General features: G+C 36.6%; 1 protein-coding gene across 8 annotated transcripts in view; it reads right to left on the bottom strand.

The window, feature by feature from the left end:
* CADPS2 (calcium dependent secretion activator 2) overlaps positions 1-26,027 on the bottom strand; it is a 374,092-nt gene that overhangs the window by 181,325 nt on the left and 166,740 nt on the right. For all 8 annotated transcript variants that reach the window (XM_058189611.1, XM_058189606.1, XM_058189612.1 and 5 more), the window contains 2 exons: positions 23,029-23,140; positions 9,163-9,302 (listed from right to left, as the gene is read on the bottom strand). In XM_058189611.1, the coding sequence (XP_058045594.1) occupies positions 9,163-9,302; positions 23,029-23,140 (252 nt within the window). The remainder of the gene's footprint in view (positions 1-9,162; positions 9,303-23,028; positions 23,141-26,027) is intronic.

Raw genomic sequence — 26,027 nt, 5'->3', positions numbered from 1 at the left:
CTGGTAGTAAAAGCGGCAGGAGATCCGGCCCACCTGGCCGGACATCATACGATCTGTGCATGCGCAGAAGCTTCTGTTGTGAAGCAGTAGTAAAGGTAAATAGAACGCACCCCTGCTACAAATATAGTAAAGGTCAGAAGGTGGAGCTGTTAATCTACATTTTAATTCAGGTGAGGTGTTTTAATGTGAAATTTAAGCAGATCCTCTATGATTAATCTACTGTATACATACATGACTGATAACAATCATTCACAGGATTGCCCTACAATTGAGTTTTCTTGTGGTAAGTTTGCAATCAATATACGTATATCTGAGGAATGCTGCTTCTTTGACACGCAGAGTTCCCTTCAAATAAATATAATGGAAAGAAAATGCATTGCACACTTTACCACACATTTTGGCAACAATATACCAGTCAAATTTAAAAGTTTTAGCAATGGCATTCAAGAACCTTAATGGCTTTGAACTCTGATGTTTGAAGAACTGTGGGGGAATATAGTGTAGATTCCCAATGTAGATTCCCAGGAAGGGCTTGCATTCCAGAGGGCCAAGAGGCAGCAAAGTGGGTTCTTAAGCTTGGTTGGGAGAGAGTTCAGATGGCTTCTCCTAAGCAATTCTCAGAGTATATCTATAATGAAGCAAGTAGTTGCTTTAGTTTAGCAAGATTTCTGTGTATAGGTGAACTGCTCAGAAGTAATTCTACAAGTCTTTCTTGGTTCTTGGGCTTGAAGGGAATTTACTTTTTCATGTCTACCTGTTTGAACATTGAAATCAAATCCCATGTTTGAGAGCCCAACTGGCCCTGCTATGATCTATTGTTATAATATGTGGGCATGTCCTTGGAAGATGGAGAAAGAGCTGCAGCCAAGGCAATAATCAGATAAAAGCAGCTTAGCTTGCAACAAGAATGTGAGTGCAGCAAGCATCTCAGGTGAGACCTTTCCTATTTTCTTCAGCTGTAAAAACAATGGGGAAGAAATGTACTTTCAGACTTGCAAGGTTCTGTTAATATAATCTTACAATAAATTAGAACTAGTTCCTCTAAATGTGTTAGTTGTCTGGATCTACATCATAAAGTTGACATTTATGAAGACATAGCCTTTTATTCTTATGTCTGGGGCTTGGCAGCTAAAGCCTGTCATGCCTTGTTTTTGCTTATTTGACAGTGTTATGATTAATGCCACACCTTTTAAATTGTTACTTATTTTATTTATTTTATATTTTTTTTACTGTTTTCTTTTTCAAGATTGTCTGGAAAGCTGAGAAAACTGTGCTACCATGTTTTCAGATGCACATTTTTCGCATACTTATTTTCAAAATGATCTCATTAGAAAGCTTTAAGGAAAACTAGACAAATCATGCCCCATTGGGTCATCATTTCAGATATATTTCCTCACCTAAACAGAGAATGAGAATAGTGCCAGGGGGGCAAAAATATCAGGGGAGTGGGAACAACTGTTAGCTTCCCCATTGACTTGTGGGAAGCTGTCAGGGATCATTGAAAATAAGGATCATGAGTGTGGCAGCACAGTGACAATGCTGAACAGCAGCAATGAAGTAGCCAAAAATCCCCAATTTCATTTCCTGGGGAGTAATGGGCCTTAGCATTCTGACTATGAGGTAGTTCTGTTGACAAAGTTCTGCCCTACAGTGTTTTGCCCAACTTTGAAGTTACAAAATATCAAACAGATACAAGAGTTTTAGTAGTATATAGATATCATTGTCCCCAAAATTACTGTTATTCAACAATATAAAAAAAAGATGCTAGGATTTGCCTTTTACTTTTTCTATCTCTGAAATAGATAGAGATATTTATAGTCAATTCTGTAGAATCTGTTAGGAATCAAAATGTTATAAAATAAAAAGCTCTTAGAAGCATGTTACTATAATTTGAAACAGTTTGCTTTATGGTATAAATCATGAAACCTGCCATGCTAATGAAAAAGCAATTGACCTCAGTAGCCACTCTAATTAGATGAGATAAGATAATGAAACGCTTCTCAGTATGTAATCACAATGAAGACGATAAGTGTATCACAACTTTTCCTTCACCACAAGTACTCTGAAAGGTCAGAATCAATTTAACTAAAGACCTAAGAAATGGATGTAGGCCAGCATCCAAATAACAAAATATACTTTAATAAGAAAGAACTATAACTGCAGCAAGAGCTATGTGCATTCTACCACACAGTTACCATACATAATTGCAGCACAGAGATATATCAACAGATATGAAAAACTGAAAATAGCCTACATGAATGGATATTTATCTCTGCTAAACAGAAATGCACACCAGCATCTAATCTCATATAGAGACTAAAATATATTACTACAAAGCATATACTGTACCAGCTTAGTAAATCCACTATTCATATTTTTACTTGCTTATTTCTCTGAAATAGATAGAGATATTTATAGTCAATTCTGTAGAATCTGTTAGGAATCAAAATGTTATAAAATAAAAAGCTCTTAGAAGCATGTTACTATAATTTGAAACAGTTTGCTTTATGGTATAAATCATGAAACCTGCCATGCTAATGAAAAAGCAATTGACCTCAGTAGCCACTCTAATTAGATGAGATAAGATAATGAAACGCTTCTCAGTATGTAATCACAATGAAGACGATAAGTGTATCACAACTTTTCCTTCACCACAAGTACTCTGAAAGGTCAGAATCAATTTAACTAAAGACCTAAGAAATGGATGTAGGCCAGCATCCAAATAACAAAATATACTTTAATAAGAAAGAACTATAACTGCAGCAAGAGCTATGTGCATTCTACCACACAGTTACCATACATAATTGCAGCACAGAGATATATCAACAGATATGAAAAACTGAAAATAGCCTACATGAATGGATATTTATCTCTGCTAAACAGAAATGCACACCAGCATCTAATCTCATATAGAGACTAAAATATATTACTACAAAGCATATAGTGTACCAGCTTAGTAAATCCACTATTCATATTTTTACTTGCTTATTTCTCTGAAATATATAAGTAAAAAGGAAAGATTCTGATCTCATTTTTCACCAGTATGTTACAAGGATGTGTAGGAGTTCCTCATAGAAATAGTAGTTGGACTTAATGTGAGGTACCTTTCAGTCACCATGGATGAAAACTAATCAAGGAGAGAATCTACCTAGAACTAAAGAGAAATTGTTCCTGCTTGCTCAGGGGGTTGGACTAGAAGACTTCCAAGGTCCCTTCCAATTCTGTTATTATGTTACTCTCTAGTGCACAGGTCTTCAAAGCTTTAAGGAAAACTAGACAAATCATGCCCCATTGGGTCATCATTTCAGATATATTTCCTCACCTAAACAGAGAATGAGAATAGTGCCAGGGGGGCAAAAATATCAGGGGAGTGGGAACAACTGTTAGCTTCCCCATTGAGTTTCCTTGTGGGAAGCTCGCAGTGTCAAAATCCTTCCTTCCCTTCCCTTCCCAGCTGGCAGGTAAATGGCTCCCTCCCTCCTTTTCTACATAGAGTCAGGGCAGTGTGAGCACAGAAGGACTGTGGGGAAATACACATTGACTTGTGGGAAGCTGTCAGGGATCATTGAAAATAAGGATCATGAGTGTGGCAGCACAGTGACAATGCTGAACAGCAGCAATGAAGTAGCCAAAAATCCCCAATTTCATTTCCTGGGGAGTAATGGGCCTTAGCATTCTGACTAAGAGGTAGTTCTGTTGACAAAGTTCTGCCCTACAGTGTTTTGCCCAACTTTGAAGTTACAAAATATCAAACAGATACAAGAGTTTTAGTAGTATATAGATATCATTGTCCCCAAAATTACTGTTATTCAACAATATAAAAAAAAGATGCTAGGATTTGCCTTTTACTTTTTCTATCTCTGAAATAGATAGAGATATTTATAGTCAATTCTGTAGAATCTGTTAGGAATCAAAATGTTATAAAATAAAAAGCTCTTAGAAGCATGTTACTATAATTTGAAACAGTTTGCTTTATGGTATAAATCATGAAACCTGCCATGCTAATGAAAAAGCAATTGACCTCAGTAGCCACTCTAATTAGATGAGATAAGATAATGAAACGCTTCTCAGTATGTAATCACAATGAAGACGATAAGTGTATCACAACTTTTCCTTCACCACAAGTACTCTGAAAGGTCAGAATCAATTTAACTAAAGACCTAAGAAATGGATGTAGGCCAGCATCCAAATAACAAAATATACTTTAATAAGAAAGAACTATAACTGCAGCAAGAGCTATGTGCATTCTACCACACAGTTACCATACATAATTGCAGCACAGAGATATATCAACAGATATGAAAAACTGAAAATAGCCTACATGAATGGATATTTATCTCTGCTAAACAGAAATGCACACCAGCATCTAATCTCATATAGAGACTAAAATATATTACTACAAAGCATATAGTGTACCAGCTTAGTAAATCCACTATTCATATTTTTACTTGCTTATTTCTCTGAAATATATAAGTAAAAAGGAAAGATTCTGATCTCATTTTTCACCAGTATGTTACAAGGATGTGTAGGAGTTCCTCATAGAAATAGTAGTTGGACTTAATGTGAGGTACCTTTCAGTCACCATGGATGAAAACTAATCAAGGAGAGAATCTACCTAGAACTAAAGAGAAATTTTCCTGCTTGCTCAGGGGGTTGGACTAGAAGACTTCCAAGGTCCCTTCCAATTCTGTTATTATGTTACTCTCTAGTGCACAGGTCTTCAAAGCTTTAAGACTTGTGGACTTCAACTCCCTTAAAGCTGCCAAGTTTGAAGACCTCTGCTCTAGTGAGAAGACATGGGCAAAGAAACCTCCTTTCTATTCCCCAAGAGTAGAGGAACCTTCTTTCAATCTTAGCTTTGTCTTCCCAGAGAAGAATTGTGGGCCTGGGAGGTTCAAAAGGAATACTTTCTCAAAAGTCCTCCTTCTGCACTTCAAACAGCCATGCTCCTCCAGCAGCTATAACAAATATTGTAAAGGTAAAGGAGAAGTCCAAAAAGCAATTTTTGATGGATACAGCAATGGTACTCCTGAGTTCCACGGTATGACAGAATGTCTTGGGAAGTTTTAAAAATTCTATTACGCTACTATAATAACAATAAAGATCTTTCCAAAACTAAAAAGTTCTGGTTTCCTGAGTTTGCTAGCCACTCAAGTTTGACATTAATCTCAAAGTAACTCTGCACGATTTAAAGCTCCTGTGATTAAAGTAGAGTTTCTCTGACTCCCATTCTCTTCCTTCCTCCTTCACCAGACAATCAAGAATCACTTCTGGAACTGTCCTTTTTCTCCCATGAAGTGTCCTGCTGCCTCCCCTGGGTTACCAAGGTCTAACAAGCTTCACACTCAGAATAGAAACAAAGCCCCAGAGACAGTAGCTGAGTTACAGTAGCTAGCTTTTGCTTTTCCTCTAGCAAAATTAAGGGCCTGTGTATGGATGCCACCATCCACTTCATACATGCATATATGTATTCTGAAGCACCTCTTTTGAAAGGTTTGCATAATCCAACTACATTGGTCAGGAAAATCTCCTGCCAGATTTTCTTTAGGAAAACGAACAACATTTCCTTTGGATCAGTGGTAGCCTGAGTATGGGAAATGCTATTTGCTGAAAAATTAACACTGCCACAAAAACTCTTGAGCTGTCTGTTACTTAAATATTGTTTACTCATGCTACCTTTAGTTACACTATTAAATAATTCCCAATAGTTTATCTATTAATGACAGAATATATCATTTAATCAGTTATATTTGGGCAATTAAAAGTATCTCAGATCTTTTATGCAATTAAAGTGGCTAGAATTTGTTATAAATGTTTCTATGATCCTCTTACAGCAAATTAATAGAGATCATTAAAATTATATATATATAGGTAATCCTCAAATTGACCCCAAATTTCTGTTGTTAATTGAGTTTTGCCCCATTTTATGACCTTTCTTGCCATAGTTGTTAAGTGAATCACTGAAGTTGATTAACCTGATTGTTAAGTGAATCTGGCTAGCCAACTTGCTTGTCAGAAAGTTGCAAAAAAATGATCACATGACCCCAGGACACAGCAATGGTCATAAGTATGAACCAGTTGTTAATAGCAATAGCACTTAAGACTTTTATACCACTTCACAGTGCTTTTGCAGCCCTCTCTAAGCGGTTTACAGAGTCAGCATTTTGTCCCCAACAATCTGGGTCCTCATTTTACCCACCTTGGAAGGATGGAAGGCTGAGTCAACCGTGAGCCAGTGAGATTTAAACTGCCGAACTGCAGTTAGCAGTCAGCTGAAGTAGTCTGCAGTGCTGCACTCTAACCACTGCACCACTTCGGCATCTGAATTTTGATCACATGATCATGGGGATGCTGCAAAAGTCGTAACTCTGAAAAATGGTCATAAATCATTTTTTCAGTGTCATTGTAAGTTTGAATGGTCACTAAATGCACTGTTGTAGAACGAGGAGTTGTAAGTTGTCCTGACTTACAACAGTTCACTTAGTGACTGTTCTAAGTTACAATGGCACTGAATAAAGTGACCATTTTCCACCCTAATGACTGTTGCAGCATCCCCATGATCTCATGATCAAAATTCAGATGCTTGGCAACTGACTCGTATTTATGACGATTGCAGTGTCCCAGGGGTGATGTGATCACCTTTTCCAACCTTCTTACTTTTACTGCCTTAGAGATTATAGGTGAATGGACTTGACTCTTGACTCTTGTGACCTTGTTTGTTTCATTCATTTTCCCTCCAAGGGCTGTTACAAGCTTGTATGGGCTGCAAATATATGCCAGGTTGTTTTCAGGTAGGGAAACAAGGAAAAGAACAACAAAAGCTTACACAGTTTAATAAGAAGAAGATAATAATAAGGAAGGACAAGGATAAGCAAGAAAAGAGGCAAGGATAATGAGATAATGAGAAAGGACAAGCATTGATCACTTCTGTAAAGGGAGTCTGCAGCACAAATTAACAGATGAAACAACTCTCCATAAGGAAGGCATTCAAAGAGAGAAGCAAATCCAGTGGGTGAGACAAACAATCAGAAGCGAGAAACATAGATTAGATTTATGCTAGTACTCAGGAACAGTTTTCGGGTCTTTGAAGATGAAACAGGCTCTGAGAATTCAGGAGACTGAAGAACAGGAGAAAAAAGGCTGTATTCCTAAAGGGCAAAGATAAAGTGCTCACTACTACAAGAAACATGTTCTATTTTATTCTGTTTTGGTAAGTTGCCAACCTTGACTTTTGTTTCAAAAAGGACTCAGAGAAATTGGAAGAGGTTAAGAGAAGGACAGTGAGAATGAGGAGGGACCACAAAACTATGAAAAAAGATTAAAGAAGCTGAGTATGTTTAGGTTTAAGAAAAAAAATGACTCAAAATAGAATATACAGGAATTCTTCAAATAGTGGAATGGATGTCACAAAGAAAGCAAAGACCTGAATGCAGGAAAAATACTATGTATGTATGTATGTATTTATGTATGTATATAATATTATATATATCATATTCATATATATATCATATATATATATGTATGTGTATGTATATATATAAAATATTGTAATATATCATATATCTTTATCATGTATCATACATATCAATATAAAAGTTTTTAAAATAAAATAAAAACTAACAAACTAATAGAAAGTAAAGAAATAGAAAGCGAGACAGAGAAAAGTGCAGAAAGAAAAGGCAGAAATAGAAAAAAGAAACTTTAGATTTTCTCTGTGACAAATGCAGATATGATTAGTTTATCTCTTACTCTATGACTATAAAAAAGCTCACTTTTTCTGTTATCTGTTTTTTCTAATTATCAAAACATGAGTTGTAAGTACATGTTTTTTTGTTTCATGCAAAAATGTCTATAAGTGTTTCCCATCTGTCATAAATGCAGATATTATCTTTTTTTTAAATCAGGGAAGTCAAATATCAAATAAAATAAATAAAATAAATAAATAATAAATAAATCTGTCTAGAAAGAGAAGCAGAAGCCCACAACTACAAACATTATTGAGAACTTTGGAGGTGATTTCTTCTGTTCCCCCAACTTAACAATTCATTTTCTTAATTTTATTTAATGGCTTAAAAACATTCACAATGTTTTTTACTAAAGGAAGCAACACATGTTTTTGGCCACTAGGCTGTGCTAAAACATAACTCATCTGATAAAATATTCTTTTGTTTTTTACACTGACTGAAGCAATTGTTGTTGACTGACGCAACTTGCAAATTCAAACATTTGCTGGTATTAAAGTGTTAGTTTTGAGACAGACTAGCTAGAAGTCATCCTTTAATTTTTCAATGGAAAAAAATAAAGAAAAAAATCTGCTTCAGCATCAGGGCCTGGCAGTCTCCAAGTAGAATGGTTAGCTCCTAATCTTTTCAAACCTGTCTTCTTGTTTACAGCCCAAAGAAAGTATTTTTCATCAATTTTTAAAAATTCTGTCATAAATTATGTATACGGTGACCTTTTCATTTTGTTCCATGCAGAACTGTTTGTTCTTTCTGAAGCAAAGATTCCCATTAAAGAATTATACTTAACTGTGGAAGATTTTAGTGTAAGACCTTAGATATTTATATCCCTGACAATATTCTGTTTGCAGTTACTTTAGGCATGTCCAATATGATTCAATTTCCTCACTTTGTTTTTAGAGAATCCGAAGCTGCTTCTCGAAGTCTTAAATTTTAGAAGTGGTCTGTCAATGTATAATAGGAAGTAACGTATTCATCCACCTAAATTCATATTATTGTATTTTATATAGTAGCTAACAACATCATCTCCTCCTTTGGGATCATCTGTATCACATAAACAACAACGACAATTAGTTGTTTTACATATACTAGGAAAACAACATGAAAAAAAAGAGTTATCTGTGGTAAATCTGATCTATACACAAGCACAATTGGAAATATGGAATATATATCAGTAGAAATCATCATTTAAAAATTCATGTTATTAACACATTGTTTTCCCTTCTTGCTTTTGATTGTACAATGAGTCTTTTACTTATTTTGAAGCTACAAAGATGACCTGGTTTAAATTAATCTTACATTTTATCTTACCATACTTAGACTGCTTCTCTATTTTTTTCTCTTCAGATGTAGGCCATGTAATAAAAAGATATTTGGGCAGCTGAAAAGGAATTAGTGTTTATTCTTCAGAATAGGCACTCACCCACAATGCTTCATGTGTGGTGGCTTATCCATTCTCACTGCTAATTTTATCCTCAAATCAGAATCTTGGCTGTTTTTAGGGACTAACATTTTATGCAGCTCTGTTGACTTTGAGCTATTGGAAGTTGGGTACAACACAACCTAGAAAAGATACAAAGAAATTGTTTATCAGTCTGACATGTTACAGAAACTTTACTTGGAAGCTCTGGTCAACCCAGAAGCTGTCCATGCTACTTTTTTCTATTTCCTAAAAAATACACGGGATCCAAAGAAAGTCACAAGCTTCCATCTGACTGCAACTCATAGCTTCAGCCAAGACAGGTTCATTTTCTCAAAAATAGGCCACATAAGAGTTCTGATTCTCTACTGGCCTACTTTAAAAACATAATGAGCATTTAAAGTGGAAAAACAGTCCTTCAGTGAACCAAGCACTTATAATAAGCATGCTATTCAATATTCGCCAGATTTTATGTGCTTTTGCTAACAATGAACATTAGCGAGCACTAAACTATAACTTTTTTATATGTTTTTTTTACTGTCTTGGATTAAATGCTTTAGGAGTAATTATCCTAAATAAATTAATATTACCATCATTCTAATCAATGCAGCTAATAGAACTATGCTAAAATAATATTTTAGATTTAGTTTAAAGTAGCTGAGCTTCAGTTTCACTTATTAAGTTATTCTGTTGTAAATGAAAATAACTTGATTGAAATTTGTTATCATTAGAAAAGATAAAGATGTTCTATGTTTACACAATAATATTATAACACTGTGAACTGCATTGTGATGTCCATCTTTTCTGGGCTGTTTCACATGTATATCTCATAATATGAAAGATGTAGGAATTGCTAACTCAACCAAGTTTTTTATCCACTTGATCTCACTGCAAATACACATTATTTTCCAGTGAATAATGTTAAACTGCATGGTTTGGAACAAAATCAGAAAAACCAAAGCAGATAATAAACATAATTGCAGTATTTTTTTCACATTTAACATGACTTTTGTGTGAATGGTTCCTCTTATTGTCTTAACACAAACAGTTCCATTCACTTGAAAGAAAGTAATAGCAAAATATCCTACTGTATCATTAAATGTATTCTTGGAATGATTTAAATCAGGGATCACCAACCTTTCGGACCTCAGGGACCACTAAATTCATAATTTTAAATCCTGAGAACCACTAATATGATTTTTTTTAAAAAGACAAATAGTATTTAATGCAATATAAAAAATGCAAATAATTTTTCTGCGGACCACCAAAATTTTCTTGTGACCATCAGTGGTCCACGGACCACTGGTTGGTGACCACTGATTTAAATGGTAAAAAAACCTTCACTTTTCAGTGTCAAGAAACAGTACAAATTAACACAATGTTTAGTCTTTGTATATATTACTAACCTGCTGTATTTTTAACAACATTAAATACCAAAACTGAATTTAAAAGAATACATTTTCATCCATATTTTTCTTGTAGACAAAATCTGGTTCAGATTTGAAGATTTATCAAAGCCCTTTATGTCCTACTAATAGCTCAGGACTTTCAATTGCCTTGGGGTACAAATGACTAAATTCTAAATTTTCAGTAAATAGTTGTGGCAAGTGTGTAATGATATACTAAGACACCACCACCCTTCTCTCTCTCTCGTTAGTTCTCTGTCAGGTAGGTTGGAACAAAGGTAATTTATCTTATGACATTTTCCCAATTTGAATAGTTATTTTCAAACTTTGAAAAAAATCTCTGAAGTAGTCAGTTATTAAATAAAATAAAATAAAATAAAATAAAATCTTTATTGTCAATGCACAACATGTGTACAATGAAATTGAATGAGCCTCCCTTGGTGTAGTCCCCCCCCCCCCAAAACAAAAAGTTAGGGTAAGCAAAATTCCTTCTTCCCCATGTTGCCCCTGAACTTTCTTCTATGCTGACTGCAAGCTATTCCACACACCTCAATACATCTAACTTACAACTTTACATACTGTACATTCAGCTTGTATTTTATTGGCAGTGTCAAACCTGGATGGAGCTAATGAACACTATATGACTATACAAGCATCATTTACCACATGCTCGTGAACAGAAAAACATCATCAGTTAAATGTGTGAGCTTCCAAAATTTGTGGTTGGCCAAGGATGGACAAACTTGAAACATGTTTCAGCTAAAAAAACAAAAGCCAAGGAAATACACACCAACTTAAAGAATCCCAAGTTCTATGATGCAAGAGGCAGAGAAAGGATTATCAGTTATTTTCTAAAAGATTAGCTTAGGCTGCTATTTGAACAACCTACACGAATCAGAACCAACCACTGAAACAGATGGGTATCAGGACATATTATTTCTTAGACGTGAGGGGATGAAATAAAGCTCTCTCAGGTTAAGGGGAAGAAGAGTGAGAATCTTCACTGTCAGATGGGGAAGAAATAGAACAAAAGCCTAATGAGTTGAAGACAAAGCAGCAATTTTATACCAACAAAAGAAAAGCAATAATGATCATTGAAGAATGGGAAATTATTTAACTATGTTCATAAGGCATACCAGCAAGCTATTTTAAGATTATCATTAGCATTTACAGAAAAGAACATCAGCAATATAAAGCATGCACACACACGCTCACTCTCCAAATGCTAAATTATTTATTGGCTACTTAAGGATTTGACAAGCAGCTTAAAGAAATTAGAGTTTATTTTTTTAACTGAATAATCAAAACTAATAAGACTAAGTTTTCTTTTTATTGAAATAGGCTTTGTGCTCAAACAACTGCAGCTGTTCCCATGCTGAATTTACTTCTGTGTTAAGCATGTACATTAAATGCCGCTTTGAATTAATTTTAAATATTTGGATTTCCAAAGTCTAGAACATGACAAGATGTAGAGGAGGAAGCAGCTCTTTGACGGTACAGAATTGTAATCCTAATCCATCTCAAAAACCTATCTTCAGAAGGTCGTTTTCAAAACTGCTAAAATATTTTATCCAGACTTTGTCATGTTTAGAGGAAACTAATGAAAGCAAAGACTCACGTTAAGAATGCTTAATTGCTGTTCCATTAAATTTAATGAATCTATTCTAAGCATGATTAAGTCGGGAACCAATGTATGGATCTGCCTGTAATAAGTAAAGATTTTTATGGATATAAAGTTTAAATATATGTGCATGACAAAGTACACTCTTGTATTTATATACAGTCTTGCCAAATTAAATATCAAATTTCTTTTCTCTCTCCCTACCATTCCCATATAACTCAATATTGTTCTATTGCATTAATCTGTGAATGAATTGGATACTATTTATGCCTGGAAGCAAAAGTCTCATTCACTCACAGAGGCAAAAGTCACAATATTTTTTTTTAAATAAAGACAAATATTACTTGTTTCTTTTGAATGCATACTAACTCCACACAATGAAAGTTTCTTTCAAACAACCTTCCTCTCACACTGGCATTACCTTCCTTTTAAAAAGCATATATCTACTAGAAAAAGTGTGTGAGTTAAATATGTATCTTAGAACATATCTTAGAATGTAAGCCAAATACTGAGAACTCACATGATGGAGGGAGGGATAACAGATTAACACATTTGGAAGGGACTGTGGAGGTCTTCTAGTTCAATCCCCTGAGCAGGCAAGAAACCCTATATCATTTTGGACAAATAGTTGTCCAATCTCTTCTTAAAAACCTCCAGTGCTGGAGCATTGGATGGGTGAATGGAAGGAAGGACAAAGAAAGAAAGCACAATTATGATAGATTATAATGTGAATGGGCAAAACTCCTTCACTAGCTATGGCTTCTCCTGATGCTCCAGAAGGAATTACAAATCCAAGAAAATCCCTCCTTCAGATCACTATAACTAATTAAGAACAACCATTGGGTCAATGCTCCTGATATCTGAACATACAGTAGTTTAAACATATGTGAACATGGCCAGATAACTCCATATATTTGTCCACACTTTCTCCTCTAGTTTCCCAAGAAATTTCATTTTAGTTTATCTTTGTCTTTTTTGTTCTGACCATATAAGTACATTTCCCTATATAACAGTGACTCTTATTTTATTTTCTATTAGTACCTTTGGTGTAAACTATGAGGTACAAAATTGTTCTTGAAAATAAAGATTATGCTTGCAGCTATTACTTTACTGTATGATGAGCTTCAAAGCAATTAAAAAGTCCAATAAATAAGTAAACCAATACATGGGAGAGGTGGGGACTGCTGGGTACAACAACCCATGTTGCATATACAGAAGGAAGAAGATGACTTCAAGGATATATTTTGCACAGAAATTTCTCCTTTTCCCGTTATAATCCTTCACTAGCACCTGGTACCCAGGATTCATATCTGATAAACACAAGACAAATAAAAACATAAGAACAATCCTGCTGGATCAAGCCAAAGACACATGAAGTGCAGTATTCTTGGTCACAAATGGCAAGTTGGACTGGTGGACCACAGCCTCTTTCAGCATTGCTTTGGAGTAACCATACTGCCTATGATTCAGGAAGTAATGAGCAGGCATCACTGTCTACTTTTAAACAATTTAAATTGGTTGCCTTCCACAATTGAGCTGTGTGCTATAAAACCACATATTTCTTTCATCAATTCTGAAACACCCTGTCTTCCCTGACCAGTTTTACATTGTGAGTGAAAGAAAAACTTTTTTCTGTCTATACTGTTTATGCCATAAATGATTATACATACCTTTGTCAATTCTCCTTTGCTTTCAAGCTGGAGCTATAATCTTTCCTCCTAGGAGGCTAGTCCACCTCATAATTATGTTGGTTGTTCTGTTTCAAAACCTTTTCCACTTCTAAAGGAATTGTGACCAGACCTATATATAAAACTCCCAGTGTGGTTTCATCCTAGATTTATATAAGGGCATTATTATATCAGCAGTTCTATTTTCATTTCCCCTACAAGTGTTTGCAAGCATAGAATTTTCTGATTTTGAAGCAGCTACATATAGTTTGACATTTTCACCAAGCCATCTGCAATTATTTCTGATCAGTCTCTGTCAGAAAAGATGACATTAATGTCACTGTTGTGGGTTGGGGTTTTTTTTGTGTGTGTGTGCCTTTGAATCGGTGTTGATTTCTAGTGACCTGCTTGGACAAGTCCCTGCAGTTTTCTTGGCAATGTCTTCAAAAGTCACTTGTCATTGCTTTCTTTCTACAGCCGAGAGACAGTAATTGTCCCAATGCCACCAGGCTGACTACAGCTCACAGTCTCCCAGTTTCTAAGATGTATCTTTAACCATTACATCAAACTGGCATTTTGCCTTTTACGTGAAAGTGATTGAAACTGTCCATCATTATCATTGCAGCTTTTTCAGTTATCTAACTACATTTGCCATGTTTTATGTTAACTTTAGCTTCTTTGGACTAAATGTCACTAGTACTAACTGTCCGTTAGTTGGGGAAGTATACAGACAAACACATTGACTCATTGAAAGAATTTGCTCCATATATAGATACTCTGTTATGATACTCTATGCTACTTCAAGTTACAGGACAATTTTACCCTCAATATATTCTTATCTACAGAGCTTGTATAAGAGATAACTATGCATCTCATTTCTTACCTGCGCTCTACCATATATTTTATTTGTTACTTGCATTCTAACATCAAGAACTCCAACTCTCCCACTTTTACTTAGGTCTTCTTTCATTTGACAAACATACATAATATTACCCTTGGATTTTCCTTTACCATTGGCATCATTTCCTAGATCTATCATTCTCTTTTGGTAAAACCTTACCAAAAATGTCACCCTCCGCTATGAGTGATTCTTATGTGCTGGATATTTGTTGCATTCTGCTAGCTTTCTTTGCAGTAGCCATTTAAAAACTTGCTCATCATCTTTTTGATGTTATGTTACGCACACTACTGGTTCAAGTGCACCCATCCTTCTTTGTGCAGACTAGGTTTGTCCCAACAGATATACAGTACCTTACAAATCTAAACCCCCTTTCCCAATAATATTTTCTCAATCATCCACTGAGACTTCTCAGCTAAACCTAATTGATGTGCGTGGAAAAGTGGTATCATCAGCCATTGATGCCGAAAATGAGCCACAGCCAATGAACAGCCTTTTCCAGCACTATCTACATAACTATGTAGACAGTGTCTGCCACCTTCATACTAGGCAGAAAAATCATTGTGCAGATGGCATACCCATATTTCTATTTGTAAACCTCTAAAAAAAGCGAATACCCTCCTAGCTGATATTCCAGGCTGAAGTCATATGCTACCATCTTATCCTTGACTTTTGTTGCCAACTTCTCTGTTTTCCTAGCTAATTTTGTTCCCCTATTTTGGCCCTATGAGAATGAAACTGCTCCTTAAGAAGCAGGAGGTTATTATACTGATCATACACAGACAATGTCTGACCAGCAGTTATTTACATGATGCCCAATACAATACAACGGATAGCTCCACAGCATCTGACAGCTGTCTGAGTGTCTACTTGTAATACAAGATCACAACAATGAATCCTAAATTGATATCACACCAAGGGGGAAATGGTGACAGTATTGCTTAACCTGGGCGATTCCCTTCTCCTATACAGAGAACCAGCTGCATCATGAACTTGCAAAACTCAAGATGTATTCAGGAAAAACAACCAAGTAGACAGAAATAATAAGCATGTAGATTTCACCATTTATCTCTTCTGACTGGCTCAACAGTAACAAAAAAGGAAAGCAAGAAAACATAATTTGGCACAGATATTTATACGCCTTGAAGCAATTTAGACAGTTTTTCTTTCTTTTATTTTCTACTTCTATCCTCAATTTTTCTGCGCTACTTTTTAAAAAAGAGTAGTTACAAACTTTGCCCAGACTTTATTCTATAACATGCTGAGATTCCTGCTGGATGCCTACTTTTCATGTTCCCTCTGCAAATAATTGAAGTGATTTTATCTGCTGACCTGCACAGAGGCAAAAAGATGCTTCCATACTCCAAAGGGGTGTGGACTGAACCCTGATTTTCACTGATGAGAGGGTAACATTTTCCATCTCTAACTGTGGGTTGTTAATATATTCCTCTCATCTCCTGCTAATGAATGGAAAACCAGTATATTCACTTGGAATTCACTCTCATATCTCTATGTTCACTTTTTCATTCCATTTTCTTTTTTCCAGTGTGTAAGAAGTACTCAGTTACAGCAGGTGGCACCATCTAAATGACCTTGTTTGAACCCCATAAAAGCTACCTGGGGGCAACCCTGGTTATATGTACTTGGATGGGAAAGTGCCTCCGAAGAAAACCTCTCTTCTACTAAAAAATATTAAATTATATAACGTGTTATGGAAAAGATGGGATATGTGTCTGGGGGTCAGTTTTAGTGTTTGTATAAACTGGCTACTCCACAGTTCCACACTAGATGTAAGCCCTGCTTCTCAGCTGCGGAACTCATCAGCTGAATGAAAAATCTCAATTTCATGATCTTCTTCCAAAGAGGAATTGTCTAGAGGACAAATAGCTGACTTCCAGGATTTCCCTTACATCCAGATAATTCTTCAGGCTACAAGTGTTCTGCTTGAATATTAAATCAGATGTGGGTTGGTTCTCCTTTGCAGGAGCTACTCAATCTGCCATTTTCCCCACCAGTGACTAACCATATTTTTAAGGCAGATTTTAAGGTAGATCTTCTTAAAAACAAGCTATGCTACCCACTACAGAAAATTGGTGCTTGCATCCATAATGATTTTTTTAATGATTCTGTTATAATGATTTTTTTAATGATTCATATAGACGAGAGGTCGAACGACTAGCCTTGTGGTGCAACCAAAACAATCTGGAACTGAACACACTCAAAACCGTAGAAATGGTGGTAGACTTTAGGAAAAACCCTTCCATACTTCCACCTCTCACAATACTTGACAACACAGTATCAACAGTAGAAACCTTCAAATTTCTGGGTTCTATCATATCGCAAGATCTCAAATGGACAGCTAACATCAAAAACATCATTAAAAAAGGACAACAAAGAATGTTCTTTCTGCGCCAACTCAGTAAGCTCAAACTGCCCAAGGAGCTGCTGATCCAATTCTACAGAGGAATTATTGAGTCTGTCATTTGCACCTCTATAACTGTCTGGTTCAGTTCTGCAACCCAACAAGAAAACACAGACTTCAGAGGATAATTAGAACTGCAGAAAAATAATTGCTACCAACCTGCCTTCCATTGAGGACCTGTATACTGCACGAATCAAGAAGAGGGCCGTGAAAATATTTGCAGATCCCTCGCATCCTGGACATAAACTGTTTCAACTCCTACCCTCAAACGACGCTATAGAGCACTGCACACCAGAACAACTAGACACAAGAACAGTTTTTTCCCGAAGGCCATCACTCTGCTAAACAAATAATTCCCTCAACACTGTCAGACTATTTACTGAATCTGCACTACTATTAATCGTTTCATAGTTCCCATCACCAATCTCTTTCCACTTATGACTGTATGACTATAACTTGTTGCTGGCAATCCTTATGATTTATATTGATATATTGATCATCAATTGTGTTGTAAATGTTGTACCTTGATGAACGTATCTTTTCTTTTATGTACACTGAGAGCATATGCACCAAGACAAATTCCTTGTGTGTCCAATCACACTTGGCCAATAAAATTCTATTCTATTCTATTCTATTCTATTCTATTCTATGAGGAATACACATACCTTAGAGATACAATCGTATATATCTTAATAGACGGGAAAAGCATTAACTTAATGAAAAAAGAAACAGGAAGATCCCACAATAAATCTGGCATAATGCTAAGCATGAAATGCATTTTTCACTGTTTACTAAAAATTTGAGAGGAGACAGGAAGATGAATAACTTTGGAAATTATTCAAATTATGTTATGGTCACAAAATATTAACATTGACGAATACCATAAAACTTGCTTTCACATATTATGTTCAAACACAGCTATGCATACTACATATGAAACTCCCTTTTTACAACCCTGTAATCCCTTAATTCAGGGTAGAGTCAGGGTGACTGGATGAAGCTGAGGTTTACTGGCCGGATGCCATCGCAAATATTTTTTGTTTGCACCCTAGGAGAGAATCATCTGCAGCTACCTAGGATTGAACTCTCAACCTTCTGAGTGGGAGGCGAGTGTCTTTACCACTAGGCCACCATGCCATTCAATATGAATTTAAAAAAATCATTGCCAAACCTTCAGGTTGCCATTCTCTCCTCAAACTAATTCTATGAGAACTGCAGCTATGAGAACTTTAACAGAATTCAAAATTTCACTTTCCAAAAAAGTTGCATTGTTATTATGTGCACACCAAAAAGGATTGTTTAAAACAAACTATTCAGTTAGTCAAGCCAGGTTTATGCTGATTTTTTTTTGAAGCTGTCAAGAAATTAAAAATCCATGTGCAATGAGCTTCTTGGATCCCCAAAGAAAGTGGATAATAATTTATAACGTATTACTAATTTGGCACATCATGCAAGTTCCTCTATAACTGTGAAAATAGATAGCCACTTCTCCTGACCATCTAGTGGCCTTTAGCAAGCGAATTAGGAAGTCCCTCCCTAGTATTGAGTGCTACAATGTAAGTATCCAGCTGTCAAATATCTCCAATCTAATCCCTTTTAATAAATCTGATTAAAGTGTGTAAGCATCTTATATTCTCTTGCCAAGTACCTGACACTATATTTTGTGGAACCAAAAGCTTCAAAAATCATGTTTTTGGTCACATGATATAATAAATGATAATAAGATTTCATTTGAGCTTCTTGCACTTACACATACATGATGTGCATATATGCTTCATATGTTTCAACTCCTACCCTCAAAACGACGCTATAGAGCACTGCACACCAGAACAAGTAGACACAAGAACAGTTTTTCCCCGAAGGCCATCACTCTGCTAAACAAATAATTCCATCAACACTGTCAAACTATTTACTGAATCTGTACTACTATTAATCTTCTCATAGTTCCCATCACCAATCTCTTTCCACTTATGACTGTATGACTGTAACTTGTTGCTGGCAATCCTTATGATTTATATTGATATACTGACCATCAATTGTGTTGTAAATGTTGTACCTTGATGAACGTATCTTTTCTTTTATGTACACTGAGAGCATATGCACCAAGACAAATTCCTTGTGTGTCCAATCACACTTGGCCAATAAAATTCTATTCTATTCTATTCTATTCTATTCTATTCTATTCTATTCTATTCTATTCTATTCTATCATATGTAACATGTGTGCAGAGTATAGTGGAAACATCTGAACCCAAGCAAGAAAAATTTCCACCCTATAAAAAAAATCAAAACTGGCTCTTATTTCTCAGTATTAAAAACCCATACTGCTGTGACAGCCATCTAAATCATTTGAACAATATTCCGGCCATAGTGCAACTTAATTTATATAAGACATCTCCTAACCAGTTATACTGATTTTTTTTTCCTGTACTGCTTCAGGAAACCAGAGTCAGTAATAGTTGTATCTTTTAAATAATCTTCTTTTGCTTTGGAGAATATGGGAACAGCAGATATTACACAGTAAGAAACAAATTAACATAAGCAATGCCCTGCTGGATCGGACCTCAGGCCCATCTTATCCAGCAGCCTGTTCTCACAGTGGTCAACTAACTGCGCAAGGAAGTCTCCCAATAGTCTCCCAGCAGATGGTTTTCAGAGGCAGTCACACTGCCATCAAGGCTAATAGTTTTTGATCCACATGACTTTCATGAATCGATCCAAACCGTTTTTTAAAGCCAGCCAAGCTGATAACCAGCATCACAGCTCATTCAGGCTATATTGCTTGCTAAGACTGAAAATGCCTCACACAAAGAATTTTCCTTTAAACCAAGTATGATTTATGTGTTCCATCATGTGCATCTTCTTTAAATACTGAATTGTCTACTTCTGTATAATGATGCGTCTCAATGCTGAGAGCAAGTGTTGGAAGCTTTTCTATTAACATTGTTACTTGCTTTATCCAATTTTCTTTTAAAAGAAAATGCAAAGGATCATAACTTAATGTCAATACTTCATTCTTCTGACTCCAGGGACTTCTCATTTAATGACCCACTTAGAAATTGGTAACTCTGCTGCTAAGTGAAGCAGTCCTTAATTGGGAAATCAGTGATCAGTGTGGTCAGTAATCGATGACCAGCTTGAAAGAGACAAGACTACTTAGTTACATACTTTCAGTTTTTGCTTGCCTTCTAACCATTCCTATGGCCTTTGGAATGCTCAAGTACTTGCTTACTGTCTTGTTCACATTGAAAGCAATATAACTGCACCACAGTCTAGGCCTGGAAGGCATGGGTATGTTACGCAAACATCTTATAGTACTCAATTGAAATCTCTTCCTTTCTTTCCACTCTGTGGTGGTGAGGGTGAGGGGAGAGAAAAAAAAAGCAAGAATTTCTGTAGACAATGTCTAAGGAGATTCTCAATGATCCAGGTCATGGTTGTCCCAAAGATGCTTTTTTCAAGAGGCAACTGGACTTTCTGGTTTTTCTTTGAAGACGTTTCACTTCTCATCCAAGAAGCTTCTTCAGCTCTGACTGGATGGTGGGGAATGGAAGGATGTATACTCCTTGCAGACAGCTGGTCATTTGCATTCTTTTAGCAAGTCATTAAGGCCACCTGGAGGTTTATCTATGGAGGTTTATCTATCTTAGGGTCACCTAAGTGGTGCAAATGAGAGCCTTCTTGGAGTTGTTGAAAGGACTGTGTTGTAGCATGGAGATAGATGCTGTCATATTCCTCCCCCTCTGTTGAGGCCATCATTATCAAAATTGAACAGCCCTTTTTCAGATGACTCTGAGGACACATGTAAACCTTCAGGTGGCCTTAACAACTTGCTAAAAGAATGCAAATGCCCAGCTGTCTCCAGGGAGTATAAATCCTTCCATTCCCGCCATCCAGTCAGAACTGAAGAAGCTTCTTGGATGAGAAGCGAAATGTCTTCAAAGAAAGTCCAGTTGCCTTCTGCAGACAGTCATTTCTTTGCCTGACCCTTACCTACCAGCAGTGTATGATCACATTGTTTTCAACATATAAAAGAGCAAATCCCTTTTTCTCTTGAAAGGTCTCAAATGATTGTAAATGGGCCAGAAAGTTATTTTCATCACTATTGCAACTTTGAATAGTTATTGAATGAATGGCTGGTAAGCAAGGAATACCTGGATTTTATTCTAATAATTTCATATATCATGCTTTTAAAATTACTGTTTTATCTCAAATGAGCTGTACCCAGATACTCCCAAGGGGAGCCTTGATTAAAATTGAAACATTTGGTTTATAAAACACCTTTGTTTCCCCAAAAATAGACCGGTCCTTATATTTTTTGGGGCTCCAAAATAAGCACTAAGGCTTATTTTCAGGGGATGTCTTATTTTTTCCCATGTACAGGATTTCCCATTTCTTCGGCTTGTTCACAACTGCGATGGGACAGGAGGCTGCGCAGTGCACCAGTACCGCCATCGTGAGATGCGGGGTGAAGCTGCACCATGCATCCTGCATTGGTTTACCTTAGGGCCCTGCAGCTAGGCCATTCACTCCCCGACACCTTCCTTGCTTCATGGCGGTGGCTCCAGCAGCCATGTCCGGCAGGACCCTGAGTGGCCACCAGCTCATTTCTTCTGCAGAGCAGGCAAGCCAAGAGACGGTGCGACGGAGTGGGCAGGCAGCCATGGGAGGCTCATCTTCGTGTCTCTTGGCTTTCACCCCTGCACTTCTGCCTCTGTCTGCTGCAGGTACTGCCGCACAAAGACAAGCCTCCATCGGCCAGCTGTCCACTCCGGTCCTCAGCTTTCCCATATCCCACATGGTGTGTCTGGATCGCAGGCCTCCCCCCACCTCTGCCTCCACTTGCTGCTTGGAGAGGTAATCAAGTAACCTGCATTGCACAGGTTGCGGCCACCCCCCCGCCCACCAATGGCAACCTTAACTAGGATTTATTTTTGGGGTAGGGCTTATATTAGGAGCATACTTAAAAATCAGGCTAGAGCTTATTTTTCAGTTAGGTCTTATTTTCAGGGAAGAAGATTAGTCCTCATTTAGCAACTCACTCATTTAGTGACTGTTTGCAATCACACAAGGATGAAAATGTAACCTTACAACCAATCCTTGTATTTCTGACTTTACAGGTCTGTAAAGCAAAGACGCTGAATTAAGTTCATAAGCACAGTCAGGTTTCATTTAGCAACCTTTTCACTTAATGACCAAGTTGTTGGTCCCAACTGTGATCATTAAGCATGGACAATCTATACCAGATGCAATGGCATTTTGGAGGGGTCAAAAAAGACAATTAATCCCAATTTATTGTCTTCCCCTCACCAATATATTGCTGAACAGATACTGAGCACATAATAACTGGAATTTGTTACAACTGGAGGTATAATCTTGATTCACTTTCCCCAACTTCTTCTCCTGAACAACTTCCAAATTCTCAGAAAATATCATTTTGGCTGGAAATTCTGGGGGTTATTATTCTATCATATCTGGAGAACGTTAGCTAGCTTATTTTTTAGTTCTGAGATCCTCACTAGCAAAAAAATAAAAAATAAAGCACAGTTCAAAACCAGCTGTTAATATCTACTTTTAACAAGTACAATGTTACTTTTTACACTGAAAGTACAAGTTTCACCATTTCAGAGATAAAGTAAATATGAATTACTGACAAATTCTATTTTCCATTTATGAATTACATAGACCAAACATCTTGCTTCTCTATACATTCTGGTTACAGTTCATTAATAATTTGTTATCTACAAATTTTCCCTGCAAGTTTGAAACTAATACATATTTATGGGGTTCACAAAGAAGCTTATAGCAGTTACCCTCTTAATATTTTATACTAGTAAAAAAGCTGTTAACACTTACCCTTCCTAGCTCTTTATCTTCAAGTGCCAGGACCCCTGTGCTTTCTGTAAAAAGTTTCACTTTGACGACAGGTCGAGGATGGGTTGTGGTAAAATCCCCTTGGGTTCCCCATCTGTAACAACACAAAATTGTGACATTCATAATCCAAGCCCATTAATGGTAAGTGGCACTCTGGGTTTCAATAAACAAATGCAGGGTTTTTACCTCCCTACAAATGTATTGAGTAGAAATCGAAATCTGAACATTACGTTTTGTGAGTGGCAGAGATTTAAGGATTTTTTCAGACATTAGTTTTGCAATTAAAAACCATTCAATGTGGCAGATGGCAGATGGCATGATGAAAGATTAATTATACACTGTGAATATACAACAAAAAGTGGATAGATTTGTGTAAATTATTTGGGATAAATTTGAATTTTTCCCATTACAATATACTTAAGATATGAACACCAATCGTGTTAAAGATGTTTATTTCAAGTATTGTGCAGCTGTCTACTACAATGTTGTGAGTTGTGCCTAATGCAGTGTTGATGAACCTATAACACATGTGTCAAAGGTGACACACCATGCCATTTCTGCTGACATGCAAGTCCTCTAAGGCCTCTAAAAATCGAGCGATCATTCTCACATGATTTTCAGAGGCTGCACAAGCCCAGTGAGAGCAGGGCCCAGTCATGTGAAAGGGCTTTCCTCTTGCAAGGCCTCTGAGGCCTCCAAAAAATCACACAAGAACAGGGCATACTTTCCCATCTTTTGGGACACTGCAAGCCACATAACAGCATTCTCTCATTCAGCATTTCAACAGCTACAACCCGAAAATAGATTTTCATTAATAGCATTTCAACAGTTACAGCCTGAAAATAGTTTTCTTTTTAAAGGCTTGTTTTGATGGAGCCCAGAAGCAGTCATTGGTAGGCTTTCCTGTTTTGCTTGTCTTGGAAAACAAAGGAAAGTCTTCCTGTGCCATCTGCTGGGAGCTAGAAGCGTGTCTTTTCTGTGGCAGCCCCTGCCCTATGGCACTCCCTGCCCCTGAAGGTCAACAGGACTCCATCTCCTGGACTTCTGTAAAGTACTGGGGATAGATGATTGCACATTAGAAGTTTGACTTGGTGCCCTTTTGTTTTTGTTTTAATGTTTTAATCTGTTTAGCTTTATAGTTTTAATAAAAAATAAAGAATATGTAACCACTTTTCAAAAACCTTGCCAAGAAAAACTGCAGGGACTTATCTAGGCACTCTCCAAGAATTGGGTATGATTGAACAGAAGAAAAAAAAGAAACCAAATAACTCCTGTATTGCCAAACCATCCAAAACATGCTGCTGCTATTATCCTGCACTTTATTCCTACATCCTAGTAATGTATATCTGCAACTTGACAGCAAGAACACTTAGACTGATATACCACTTCACAGAGCTTTACAGCCTGGTGCTTTAATCACTTTCTTTCATTCTTTCTTTCTTTCTTTATTTATTTTTGTCGCACAATATATATAAGCATAAGCATGAAACAACTATACAATACATAAGCATATATATGAGTATGAATATGTAATAACTATATTAATTGGATATAACGAAGGAAAACAATAGGACAAGAACGGTAGGCAGTTTGTGCTCTTATGCACACCCCTTACAGACCTCTTAGGAATGGGGTGAGATCAATAGTAGACAGGTTTTGGTTGAAGCTTTGGGGATTTTGGGAAGAGACCAAAGAGTCAGGTAATGTATTCCAAGCATTAACAACTCTGTTACTGAAATCATATTTTCTGCAATCAAGATTGGAGCGGTTAACATTAAGCTTAAATCTATTGTGTGCTCGTGTATTGTTGCAATTGAAGCTGAAGTAGTCTTTGACAGGAAGGACATTGTAATAAATTATTCTATGAGTTAAACTCAGGTCATGTCGAAGTCGGCGGAGTTCTAAATTTTCTAGTCCCAGGATTTCAAGTCTGGTGGCATAAGGTATTTTATTGTTTTCAGAGGAGTAGAGAACTCTTCTTGTAAAATATTTCTGGACACGTTCAATTGTATTGATGTCAGAAATGTGGTATGGGTTCCAAACAGTCGAGCTGTATTCAAGAATTGGTCTAGCAAATGTTTTATATGCTCTGGTTGGAGAGAATTGAACTGCCGAACTGCAAGCAGTCGGCAGTAGCAGAAGTAGCCTGCATTCTAACCACTGCACCACCGTGGCTCAATATGCAAGGGCCACAGGGCCACAGAGGATGGACTTTGTAATACTCAAATCATGGTTTTTATAGTACTGCTGCATTGGCTAATTAACATGGGTTTTCTTGTAATTTGCTTTTTGTACTGCTAATAATTTCCCATAAACCTTAACTATCAAGAAAAAGTCTCTCTTTCAGAAGCCAGGACTGTCAGGAGAGCATTCAAGGCATTGTAGATAATGGTTTCGTTTGTAGCTGTTCTCAAGCCTTCATGAACAAAAAAAATAATAAGTCAAGCCAATCTTGGGAAGCGCTGAGAATGTATCTTACACAAACCCATTTTTCCTTTGCAAAAGTTTCCTTTACTTTTATTCAGAATACAATGCTCTTTTCTATGGCTATGCTCCCATTTTATTGGATGCTTCAATTCTTGTGATGTAACTGGACAGATGACTATTTCTAAACCAATCAACTTCTGCCTGAAGTTCTTTGTTGGGGTAACTATAAAAGTAAATGTAAGCCATTTTCCTTGTTTCCTCTTTTCATATACGGACCCCACTTTATCAGAGCGTGCAAGGCAGTTATGGTTAGAATATCAAGGTTCTGTCAGGAGGAAGATGACTGGCGGAAAATACATACATATTTTGTATGTAAATACTATGGCCACAACTATGTTTTCAATAATTTGCAGCCCCCCTTAAAGATGGTAATTAGCAAATAGTATCAACTTCAAAAAATTTGACTCATGGTAGAGTCATCTAAATAGCAAATTTCTGCTCTTAACTACCGGTAGATTGGTCTCCATGACACAGAACGAAGTCTATCTTACATT

This window comes from Ahaetulla prasina, chromosome 7 (assembly GCF_028640845.1).
Source record: "Ahaetulla prasina isolate Xishuangbanna chromosome 7, ASM2864084v1, whole genome shotgun sequence".
NCBI lineage: Eukaryota > Metazoa > Chordata > Lepidosauria > Squamata > Colubridae > Ahaetulla > Ahaetulla prasina.
Note: the sequence above shows the minus strand (reverse complement) of the source record. Positions and strands in the feature narration are given on the sequence as shown.